The 13,032-nt window shown below is 37.5% G+C and overlaps 1 protein-coding gene across 2 annotated transcripts; it reads left to right on the top strand.

Moving 5' to 3' along the window:
• The first annotated feature begins 7,795 nt into the window (after positions 1-7,795).
• On the top strand, positions 7,796-11,491 carry LOC126593686 (transcription factor MYBC1-like). Of its 2 annotated transcripts, none has more exons than XM_050259791.1 (2): positions 7,796-9,128; positions 11,474-11,491. In XM_050259791.1, exon 1 carries the CDS (start codon positions 8,166-8,168, stop codon positions 9,120-9,122), a length of 957 nt encoding a protein of 318 aa, XP_050115748.1. In that variant the 5' UTR covers positions 7,796-8,165; the 3' UTR covers positions 9,123-9,128; positions 11,474-11,491. The 2 variants fall into 2 exon arrangements, with proteins under 2 accessions (XP_050115748.1, XP_050115747.1); XM_050259790.1 differs by lacking the exon at positions 11,474-11,491 and adding an exon at positions 9,605-9,994.
• Positions 11,492-13,032: the final 1,541 nt, after the last annotated feature.

Raw genomic sequence — 13,032 nt, 5'->3', positions numbered from 1 at the left:
CTTGACCTTTAAGGGGGTTCCCAAAGACAAAAAGATTGGTGGCCACTTGTTTACAAGGAAGAACATCAACTTGGTGGCAACAAGTTAAGGCCTCTCGGATTCGAATGGGGAAGAGAAAAATTGAAACATGGGAAAAGATGAAGAAATACATGTGTGCTGAATTTTTTTTACAATCTACTTGCACGAAATGGCTTGTACAAGACCAAGGACCAATTGGTGGCACTACATTGGAGGATTGTGCCAAAATATTCATGAGACTGAATCTATGTGATCCTTAGTGTATCTGAAGCACATCTCTCTAGATTGAGAAACAAAGTAGTCGACATAGTGCTTCTTTATGGGGTTCTGTAACGCCCGACTTAGGATAATAAATTTTTCTTCTTCTTCTTGATCCAAGGCGCGAATCATATCCCAATTATAGAATTAGAAACTTCTATAATCAAGATAAAATAAGTAAATTATAAATGAAACTAGAGCATTCCTTGAACATTAAGGCCATCTCCAACCGAAGGAGGGTCAGAGACTCCTTTAGGATATAGCCCTCCAAGAAATTAATATTTTTAATAAACAGTGTCAGGCCATATTTCTTACCATCTCCAACCGAGAGACCAAAGGGTCATAGGCCAAACATAGCCCTGTGACAAAAAACCATCTCCAACCGAGGGGGCCAAAGGGTCATAGGCCAAGCATAATTTATTATTTTAATTGAATTAATATGGTTACTTAAATTAAACTACCTCAATAATTTTTCGAGATGGAATCTCAATCATTTTTCGGATAGGATTTCGAGTGACACGTGTCGCTAAAGCGAGTAACTTTGCAGATTTCTTGTTGCTATGTAATCTCAATAATTTTACGTCTTGGATTTCGAGTGCCATGTGTCGATATGTGCGTAACTTTGCAGATTTCTTGTCAATATGGAATCTCAATAATTTTTCGGATAGGATTTCGAGTGCCACGTGTTGAGATGTAGTTGGTTATGGAAATTTTAGATAGGATTTTTAACCGTGTGGCACTTTTAATCTTTAACTTCCAATGTCCATAAATAGGTTGGATATTAGGTAATTCACACACCTTCAGCTTTGCCCTCTCCAATATCGCTTTTAATTCAAGTTTGCAATGAATTCCAACTTTCGATGCTCTTGGGATTCCAACTGGGGGTCCTCATCCAATTCCGAATTGGAAGATAAATAGGCGCAGATGAGACGAGAAGGTGAGGAGTCCAATGAAGAAGATGAAGCATGGTGCAACACATCATATATGGCAGCCATGGCTGAGGTCATGGTGTGTGAGCCAACTGAAGAACAACCTTAATGTGGTGGCTTTGTTGCTAGTCGCTCTTACAAACCACGAAATAGAAAGATGGTGCATGAGACTCTGATGAACAACTATTTCAATCCCAACTCGGTGTACACAGAAGAGGATTTCAGACGTTGCTTCCTGATGAGGCATCATGTTTTCAAGTGTTTCCTTCATAATGTCCAACATGTCAATCCATACTTTCCACATAAACTGGACAAAGCAGGCCGCCTTGGTTTTTCACCTCATTAAAAGGTTACTATTGCACTCCGAATGTTGGCCTATGCCTCCTCAGCTGATGTTATGGTATGTTTGAGTCTACATGCCTTGATAATCTTGCTGAATTCTGTCACAGAGTTGTTTAGCTTTACAAAGAAAAGTACCTCCGTGAACTAAATCAAGCAGATCTGGATCGGCTTCTTCGTAAATTTGAAGACCGTGGCTTTCTAAGCATGATAGGGTCATTAGATTGCATGCATTGGCAGTGGAAGAACTATCCCACCAGATCATCACGGAAGATCGAGAAAGCCTACTATTGTGTTAGAGGCGGTTGCCTCATTTGACATATGGATCTAGCATGCTTTCTTTGGAGTTCCAGGATCCCAAAATGACATTACAATTCTTGGGCGTTCACCCCTATTCAATAACCAGATGGAAGGTAAATCACCTTAACTTGTCTACTACAAGTTCGGCGTCAATACAATATGGAGTATTACTTGGCAGATGGCATCTACCCAAAGTGGGCGACACTTGTCCAAGCAATTGCAAACCTTGTGGATGACACCCAAAGGTAGTTTACCTTACACAAAGAGGCATACCAGAAAGATGTTGAGAGAGCTTTCGGTATTCTACAAGCAAGATGGAAGATCATCAAGGAACCGACAAGAGGGTGGAGTCAAGGTAAAGTGAACTTCATCATGATGTCATGCATCATATTACACAACATGATTGTGGAGGATAAGCGAGATGGCTATATTGATGGAGAGTCTGATGACGACCAAGATGATCCAAATAGGCCAAGGAGGGCTCGTGCAAAAATATATGATGGGCCTACTTTGCCTTTGGATCCAAGAACTTAATCTCTTTAAATGAGTACATGAGGCGCTATAGGATAATACGTTCGCGTGCCACAAACAAGTACCTACAATAGGATTTTGTTGTACATCTTTGGGCCAAAAGAAGCATGGAGTAGGCATTTAAGTTTTATGTTGTTAAACTTTTTTTTTTTAATGGTGTTTTAAGTTTGAATAACTTCCCTAACTAGTACTAGGGTGGAGATTGTGTTCTTTAATGTTGTTTAAGTTTAATATTATTTAATGTTATTTAATATTGTTTAATATTATTTAATGTTGTTTAATGGCTTAGGTAGTTATAGGGAAAAAAAATTAGAATTTTTAATATATTTTTTTTAAATTTGTAAAAAAAAAATAATTCAAATCCAACGGCTACTTGGCATAGCCATTGGGCTTGAATTTCTGAACCGACCTAGGGCTGGCTGGCTGGTCTGGGCTAGCTGGTTGGCCCGATTGTACAATTGTAGTCATGTGGGGCCCATAATCCCTTTGTCCTAACTTTCGGTTGGAGATGACTTTCGTGTCATTTCGGGCTATTGTTAGCCCTATGGCCCTCTTGCCAGATAAGTTGAAGATGGCCTAAAATTCTAAAACGAGAGCCTAGTGATACTAATAATTTACATTTACAACTCACAAGCTATACAATAAAGTTTCTTTATTCTCTTGTTTAAAACCTTAAGGATAACTTCTAGCTAGTTTCCAACTCTTTACAAAGACCTTAGGTTTCCGGTTCAATACCTGCAAGATCTATAAAGGGGTGAGCGAAACCATAGCTCAATAGGAAAATAAACCTCATCATGAATAATTGATCAGACTAAACAAAATGACACACAACCATAGATTTCAATCTTGAGAGATTAGAAACAATAATTTCATGATAATGCATGAATGTTCCCTAATCCCACCTCTATCCTCATTAATCCATACTCCAAAGCACACAAGGCCTCACACGTTCCATACTGTGCTTTGGACTCGAGTGTCTTGTTATATAAATTGACACCCATTAAACAAAACTTGTTTGCCCCCTAAATTCGCCATGGGCCTTGAGAGCATGCTGGAAATTTACTCGAAAAAGAAACTGGTGGTTGAGAGCGTGCCGTTACTACTTGCTGCTAGTAGACGGGATTTGAATGATTGACAACCAAAGGGGGCTATTTAGCCCCCTCAGTAATTTTTTATTTTAAGTTTGTTCTTTAATTTCATTGGTTAATTGAATTAAACTACCATGCGAGGTATAGTTTTATTGTTTGGCTTCTCTTGTCAAATGTTGTAGATTGTACCACACATGCTCTAATTAGTTTTAGGGTTAAAATACTTGTTTGGGATCATGCTGCTAGAAATATTCATCTTAAGAACTTAATGTCTCTCATCAAAGGTTTGTTCATACATATGCATTTCATGCCATTATTTCTAGTTCATTATGTCTAGTGGTTCTGTCTAGTCAAAACTTCTCGCTGCTATCCCACGAGTTGGGCATACACTTTAACATAACCCATATGGGCTTTCTGTCGGCCTTTTCTCCGAGAGTGTTTTTCAACCCTAGATCTTTTTAGATTGTGTGTGCACATGACATGTGTCTCTTCTTGTCTCCTTTCTTGTATGAAAATAAAGCCTACTATAAAAGCTTCATCTAGGGTTTCATTTTCATTTGGCTAGGTGATTTATTTTTGAGAATGATTGTTTTCAGCTGGGAGTTGCTCTTTTATTCTTACTAGAAAACCTTAGCCACAAGATCACATTCATGCACTAAATACCAAGATCATTACATATTAGGGCTGCATTATTTTTGTGGTTTTGATCTTTGTTTTAGATTAGGCTTCTCCAGTTTCAAATCATTGAGTTGACCTCTTTTTGGATTCACGTCAATTTCATCTTTCAATGTTTATGTTTGACTGGTGAAACCGACTAGACATCAAATCCTGATTTGCATCAACTTCATCATAACATCATTTGCATAAGTTGATTGGATTTTCAGTGCCACAAGGTGAAGAGCTTAGGAGGAGCTACCACTTTGTGAAGATTGAAGAAGTTCATCTCGTGTAAAGTAAGGTTGCATGAAGATTTTGAAATTGCAGGTTATTCCACCTAGTACCAATTTCATACCATATTAAAATAAGGTTTCCAGACATATTTTGAGTGTCACTTGTCGCTAAATGAATAAGGCTTCGCATTTCTTATCTTGATATAATCTCAATAATTTTTCAGATAGGATTTCGAGTGACACGTGTCGCTAAAGTGGAGATTGTGTTGTTATTTGTTAAATGTTGTTTAAGATTCATTTTATTAAATATTTTAATTTTACTTGCATGTTAACAACTTAGACATTAAAATGAATTAAGATAGTATGGAATGGTGAAAATGATGTGAGAAATCGTGTAGAAATGACTCAGGTATTTATGGGAAAAAATGGAATTTTTTATTTTATTTTTAAAATTTTGTCTTAAAGAAAGAAAAAAGCTTACATGACATTAGTTGACGTCAGCTAGTAGCACAACTAAACCCAATTAAACGGGTTGGCTGGCTGGTTATCCCGTTGTCCATTTTGCTGGATTTTGGCTCGGTGGGTCCCAAGATTTTTGGCCCAAACCTCCATAGGAGATGGATTTTGTGTCAAAATGGGCTAACATTTGGCTTATGACCCTTTAGCCTACCAAGTTGGAGATGACCTTAATGTTATAATAAAATACATGCATTTTTTTGGAGCTATAATGCATGTATCCCTGCTTTAAGTTTATGGCTTATGATTATCTGAATCTTTTAGCTTTTTAGGAGTTATCATGTAAGTCTTTATTTCATTTGTCTTTTCATATTTCTCATTTAAGTTGTAAGCATATAAATACAAGTATTTGTAAGGCCGAAGGAAGATAAGTTGTTTGAATTATCATATTAAAATTTGAGTTGGAACCTGGTTTTTGTGCCTTTCTCTTGTTAAAGAGTTTGAAGCTTGGTTCTTCTAGTTGTCTACGTTGTAGGCTGGTATTAGAACCAAAGTGTATAGGGTTTCAGGTCTCCTTGCATTAGGAGATAGTAGACCCTACCTATCTATCTTATTTCTTTGTTTTATTTTCATTTTTATTTACCACTACATTGTGCCCTGCATCAATTGGTTATCAGAGCTTGGTTACGTTCTTTAGGATCTTTCCTTGCTCTGATTACTAACTGATGCAGGGCGCATCGTGGTGGTAAATAAAAATGAAAATAAAATAAAAAGATAGGATTGGATAGATAGGAAAGGTCAACTATCTCCTAGTGCGATGGGAGACCTGGAATTATCCTTGTTTTGATTAATGGAAGATTCAGAGTATTTCTCTCCATCATTTTAGTGTCTTTATCTTGTTTAACAGTTTGTTACTTTGTTCATTTAGTTGCCTACATCGTAGGCTGGCACTAGAAAGTTCTTAGAATTTTCAAATCTCTCCTTACACTAAAAGATAATGGATCCTACCTATCTATCCTGTTTTTTTTCTTTTTTATTTACTACCAAGCTACTCCTTGCATTAGTTGACTACCAAAGCCCTAATCGATATTTGGGTGATCATGAAGTTTGTTTGTACCATACTTAGGGCCTCCGTATTTAGACCTCGTATAAATACTTGGGGACTCAAATGTAATTATGTAATAAATGAAGGGGCAAATATATAATAAGTGAGGAGCCCTTATTCTATAAAGGACTCCTCACTTTTTTGTAAAAGTGCTTTTGGAAAAAAAAAAAGCAGTTTGATAGTGGGTCTTTTCATTGAAGGAGCACTGTAGCTCCGTGTGCTTTGAAAAAAAGCCAGTTTTTCAAAGCTGCAAATAGCAGCTTCAGCTTTTTCCTTTGATTTCAGCTTATTCTCACAGCAACTTCCAAAATAAGCCCTTTTTTTTTTCAGTTTACCAAACATCTAAAACCCTCCCAGCTTTTTTTCATAGGTGCTTTTTTTTTTAAGCACCTCACTCCCAAACCACCCCTTAGGCCACAAAAAATGGGCTAGAGAGAAAATAGGCTCAGCATACTGCCTCTAGCCTTCTTGTATATTCACCATTCAGAATGAAACAATATCAACATCAGTGTGGATGTAGCCCAAACATTGGGATGAACCACGATACATCTTGTGTTCTTTACTTTCTTGCAGATTCACGGTCAGATTTACGTTGTTCCAAGACCATATGGTTTTGTGCATCAACAAAGTTAATCGTTGTAAGGATTATAATTTTGCCCTATACTTGATGGAGTAAATGGAGATGAAGTTTTAGGTTCAATGATTGAACAAATTTTGAGAAGCTAAACCTGGTGGTAAAACCCCTTATTGATTTCCCTAACTTTTATGTTTATGTTTGGGAATCATTCATTGCTTGTCATGTTACAAGATTTTATTTGGAGCAAAGAACTTTTTCACATTATTCAAATTATCTCTACAGTTTTTCAAGTCATAAAATAAAGATATTTCTTGGAAATTATATGTGCTTTCTATTTCTAATACAACTGCTCTCATCAAGAAAAGATTAAAATCTATATGGAACATGAGAAAGTAGCATACAGAAAAAAATTATTTGAAGTGCTCTAGGATCTGGAGTCCTTTGAAAATTTGTGCTTTTACATGGCTATTGTGGAAAATGTTTGGTTGGACATCCAAAAGATCAAGAAAGACTAAACAAAACTCGAGAATGAGTTTTCTTCAAGAGTGGGACAATGATGTAGGCCATGGACCAAAGACATTATTATATTTAATAAGCGACAGCTGAAATTTAAGTATTATAATATTTTTCATTTTAAGTTGTAAGCTTGCATATAGTTGTATTTGTAAGGCAGAAAGGGAAAATTGAGTACATAATTTGTCACATTAGCTATTATAATATAATTATACTTATTTTATTTGTCTACAACGGAGATGATCTAACTATGCTCTAAAATCACAAGTCCAATGTGCCTTTGTCCTAAGGATGCGAGTAAATCGTGTAACTCACCATAAAGAGCGTGTGAGGAACGCGCAGTTGATACTTGTAACCTCCTTTCGTAGCTGCCAAAGTTTTGCTCTCGAGATCGTATAATTAAGTGAGTGATTGATTGATGATGGTACTACTACCACTAACTTTGGCTGGCTGTTGAATGACAAGAGAGCTTGCATCCTGCGGCTATAAGTTGTCGTGCGAGTTTGGAAATGCTTTTAAAATAATTGAGAGTATTTTTAATGAAATTAATTTTGAGTTTCAAAAGATTTTTAGAAGAAGTATAAGATATGTGGTTTTTGCAAAAAACATTTAAAGTGTTTTTTGCAAGAAGCAATTAAAAGTATTTCTTTAAAATCTACTTGAATTTTTAATAAGAATTCATTTTAAAAATATTTTCGCTTTTAGCTAAAAACACTCTCAATTATTTTAAAAACACGTCGAAATTTTAACACTCAATCACTCTCCTTCAAATCCGGAAAATAGAAATAAAAACTAAAAAAAATAAAAATGAGGAACAAGAAACAAAGAGAAAACAAGATCCACCTCGAACCTCACTCCTCCTCACCCTCCTCCGTCCTCTTCCTAAGCGCATCGATCATCAAGCATCAATCATCGATCATCAAGCATCAATCATCAATCATCAATCATCAATCAATCCCTCACTCTCTCAATCAGCTTACAACAATTCCACCACCTTCAGTTTCCTCTAGTAGACACTAGCAAAGTAGCAAAACTGAGCTGCTGTGTGAGTCCGTCTCTTTTGGGTCCGAGGAGGAGGATGAATCTCTTACATGCCATCTGACTCTGTCTCTGTGTTTTGATTTGTCGGGATCCGATCAATCAACTGAATTGAACTGAGTAATGAGGGAAGATGATGAGTCCAATTGGTTCTCCAGATGGGAGGAAGAGCTGCCTACTCCCGACGAACTCATGCCCTTATCCCAAACCCTAATCACTCCTGATCTTGCCCTCGCCTTTGACATCTCCCACCAACACCCTCCTCCTCCCCATTCCCAATCCCAACCCCAACCCCAACCTCAACCCCCCCACACACCCCCTCCCCCGCCTCCTCCTCCCAATTCCCTCCCTCCCGCTACCCCCACCCACCCCAACTCCTCCGCCGACTTCGCCGACTCCGCTGACTTGGGCTCCGGTGCCGCCGGCGATGAGCCCGCCCGCACCCTCAAGCGCCCCCGCCTCGTCTGGACCCCCCAGCTCCACAAGCGCTTCGTCGACGCCGTCGCCCACCTCGGCATCAAGAACGCCGTCCCCAAGACCATAATGCAGCTCATGAGTGTCGACGGCCTCACCCGCGAGAATGTTGCCAGCCATCTGCAGAAGTACCGTCTTTATCTCAAGCGGATGCAGGGCTTGTCTGGAGGTTCTGCTGGGGGTGCCGGCGCGGGTGCCGCTGGCTTGGCCGCCTCTGCCGATCCCGCCACTGACCATTTGTTCGCCAGCTCCCCAGTTCCAGCTCATTTCCTGCACTCGCACCCTGGGGGGCGGCCCAATTCCGAGCATTTCTTGCCGTTTGTGCCGGTGGCTCTGCAGCAGCACCACCATCACCAGCAGCAGCAGCAGCAGATTGCAGCGGCAGTGGCAGCCCATCCGCAGTATCACAGGCAGGTGGGGCATTTTGGGTCGCCACCAAATGGGCAATTCGAGCACCCATTCTTGGCGAGGCAGTCTTCACAGCCGGTTCATAGGATGGGGGCACCGCTGCACAATTCAGTGCCAGGCTATGTAGAGGACTTGGAATCAGCGAATGCAACTGGTGGCAGGAAAGTTCTTACTCTATTTCCAATTGGGGATGATTGAATTAGGGTAAATGTCATCACTTTGTTCCCTTTTTTTTTTCTTCTCATTCCATCTTTCTACTGTTAAGTTCATTTTAATTTCTGGGTCATGTGAAAATTGGTGTCTGGTTGTATTTGTTGGAAAATACACTAGATTTCCTTGTTGTGTTAGCGGGTGGTTTGGGCTTCAGATGAGATCTGTGAATCCTTATTGCGGATCCAAAATTTCTGGTTATTATTCATTTGTTGCCATCGGGGTTTGTTTTGCTGTCCTTATGAGTTCAGTAGTGTTAGGAGGGGTGTATCCATGTGTCCTTTTCTCTGGACTGCTACTTGTGTAATTATATTGGTGGTTGCAGTCTATAATCTATATCTGGGGATAATGATTGTGATGTCATTCGAGCGACATTGATTCAAGCTCTTCTTTGGTAAAAATCATAGTGGTATCATGACGGTCAATCAATCCAGCTTTCTTAGACGTTCATTTCTACCTTTTTATATAAGGAATCAACTGGGGTTTCTTTCAAGTCAGAGTTTTCGTGCTGTCGAGGTTTTCTCATTGGTATGGCTGGTAGCCTGGTAGGATTGGAGGAAGCAACAGTTAACTAATTTTGAGCTTGCAATGAGGATAAATAATGCTATCAAAAGTGCTCCTTGGCTTCTCTAGATATCTAAAGATGCAGTTGGTAATTGTGTTTGGACGTATTTGGCACCGCTTTTCTTGGCTTTTGGGAGTTGTGCCGTGTATCTCTTAGTTTAGTATCATATAGGGGCAAGTTTTACTTGTTGTACATTGTGTAAGTTTGTGGACAACTTAAACCCCCTGATGCTAGGGGTCTGCTGAAACAATTCTGATTTTATTAGAAGGTTATCTTAATGCTTCTTGATCTTTTATTTTGATCTGGCTCTATATCTTTCGTTGGTGCTTTTATCGCTTTATTGCTCATATCTTCTTTCATGTTTGCATCATATAAGTCATTCAGATGTTTTTTATTGTTTGAGGGTTCCCTTGCTTATGGACTGGGATATAGGTTTTGCTACAAGGTCCTCTATTCTTTCTTGTTCAGTATTGAAACGTAAACACATAAAAATGATTGGCAAACCTAGATCACTCAGTTTCAATTCTTTTTGGTTAACATTGTAACAGTTTAGACAAAAGTGAATAGAATTTTTATTTTTATGAATAGATTAGTTGAGCGAGCAGCATCCTTGAAATGACGAATATGTGAGAGTCCCATTGAGTTACTGCCTGTAAATTTGTAATGCAAGTGACCAAATTTAGATGTTATGCAAATGGATTGGGAATGGCATTTACAGTAAAATATTATAGTATTAGATCCCCGTTTAAACATTAAGCTTGATGATAATTATTAGTAGAGTTACTTCTTTGTCACATAATTTATCAGCTTAAAAATGAAAGTTCAAAAACTTCAAAGTTCAAACTATATAGAGTTTCAGTGGGTTGTTATAAAATTTAAGTGATGATATTCTGTCTGAGTTATTGTAACTGCATAGTGAAAGAAGATGGACACTAGTTATCCTAGTACTCCTATGTAAGATTTGAGGTTTGGATTACATTTTTAGTTTCTAATTCCATGAGATTACTTTTAGTTAGGCAAAAGTTTGAATTGTGCATCGTATTACATCCGTCTTACTTACCACCCATGGTTTTGGCTTACCTGTCCAGCTTGCAACTTGATATTGTAGTTAAGCCTAGAATGAAGAGAAATCTACATAATCTTGTAATTATCGTATGCTACATTCTTTCTGTCTATCTCTTAATCTGAGTGGTGGATAGAAGGATTATTATTTTATTTTATTTTTATGAGTGCACGCTTCTTTCATGAGAAATTACTGCTGTTGAAGTTGTATGTGATTCTAAATGTAGAGGTAAATTCACATCTGAAACTCTCTTTTATAGCTCATATCTCTTGGACAGGTACAGTAATGCGATGATATTTTAGACTTCCATCTTGTTTTCCTCGTATGATTCATTAGATTGTTAAACCAAATGTGACGGTGAACCTCTTAGAAACTTGAATTATTAAGTTTGATCTATCTCATGTACTCCACTTCACTAGAGCATTTTATTTTCTTTAACCTGGCAACCACATAGAAAGAAGAAGCTGATTTGAAACTTGCTTGAAGCTTCTGGAATCTCTGGATTCGAACACATACAATGTTATATTAGTGTTGCAATAGCGATAACATATCCCGTCCTCCTTTTCTTTTCCTTCTTCTTCTTAATTGGTGCTTCTTTACTCCCCTTGGTATGCTGCAATTTCGATGAATGCATGTATTCCTTTAGAAAAACTTGGGTGGCCTGGCTTGTTGATCCGGTGCTGGTTTATGTGTGGATTTGTTTTTACACAGTTTGATGATGATGATGGACTTATAACTGGTTGATGTTATTTTAATGACCGTAGACGGATATTATTGGTGCGGTGCTTTGAACTTTTCTCTTTGCTTTGCAATCGTATGAAGTTTCTCAAGATTTTCCTAGCTAGTAAGTAGCAAGTATACTATCTTATTATCTTTGACAGCCTTACATTGAGATTTTAGAAGATGCCAACCAAGAGACATGTTGAGCTACAGGAGGGTGGAAAGCACGCCAGATCTCACAATATATATATATATATATATATAGAGAGAGAGAGAGAGAGAGAGAGAGAGAGAGAGAGAGAGAGAGAGAGCCGCCTTTAAAGAAGGGATTCCATTATTTTATAAAAATGAGGATTAATTGTGAGACCTATATCACATCGAACTTTAACGATCCGAACAGTTTATTTTCAAGATGCACTTACACCACATCAAACTTTAACGATCCGAACTGTTTATTTTCAAGATGCACTTCATAGATTATCCTTACAAAATATTAGCCAAATCAGAAATATTTGAGGCATCTTATTCAGTTCAAAGAAATTAAACAGGCAAATGGTTTCAAATTGAATTGAATTTTGCTAGGATGATCTATGAATTGAGACTTACAAAATAGATGGTTTAGATCGTTAACGTTCGAAATGGGGTTGGTCTTCCAAGTAATCTCCATTTAAAAAAAAAAAATGGATATCCCTTCCATTATTTTTATTTTTATTTTAATTTTTTTTTTATCGAAAGGATCCCTTCCATGATTAGATTGACATTATAGTTATTATTAACTTAAGTAAAGATTCCCTTTGAGGCTGGTCCAATCCAAACGAAGGAAGAAAGGTCTTGGCCATTGAGTTTTAAGTTTTAATTATGCATTGGAAACTTGTATGCAGAGTGAAACCGCATTGACTTGAGCTAAACTATCATGTTTATGTTTATAGTTTAGGTACCTATTCAAATGTCAGCCAAAATAATTCTATAAATACTAATATAATTCACAATAATTACATGATTGTCGCACAATCGTAACACATTTTTTCGACTATCAAACTTTTTTGATCAATTTTTTCGGAGGTCAGCCAATCAGATTTCAGGTCTTAGTGTCACTGTCTAACAGTGACCATAAAAAAAACCATGTTAAGTAATGAATTTTCTCATAAGTTCTCTAATTTCAAGAATTGACTATAATGCTCACATGTACTCAAAACATTCATCATCTAATATATATTCATGTGAATATATGTATTTAATACAATTATAATTTGACAATGGGTATGTAATTGTATTAAATACATGTAAGTATTGTAACAAAATCCCTAATTTTTGTGTGTATACATATAAAAAACAATAAACTCACACAACAAAACATTATTTAAGATGAAAAAGTTGTACATATTGTTTAGTGACTTGAAATTCTCCAGCGACCGGGAAAAAATTTCGGCCACAATGACGGTGGTCGACGACAATTTATGGCACTAACACTGGTAGCGTGTCTGTCATGTGCAATTTGGACAAAAATAGAATTGTTTTTGTGCTTTATCCAAATAGAATGGGAAAGGGAG

This window comes from Malus sylvestris, chromosome 12 (assembly GCF_916048215.2).
Source record: "Malus sylvestris chromosome 12, drMalSylv7.2, whole genome shotgun sequence".
Lineage (NCBI taxonomy): Eukaryota > Viridiplantae > Streptophyta > Magnoliopsida > Rosales > Rosaceae > Malus > Malus sylvestris.
The sequence above is the reverse complement of the archived record's forward strand: the minus strand, read 5'-3'. Positions and strand labels throughout refer to the sequence as shown.

Bases quoted from the DNA above. Each gene is read 5' to 3' on its own strand.
- LOC126593686 (XM_050259791.1), top strand. From the start codon at position 8,166: ATGAGGGAAGATGATGAGTCCAATTGGTTCTCCAGATGGGAGGAAGAG.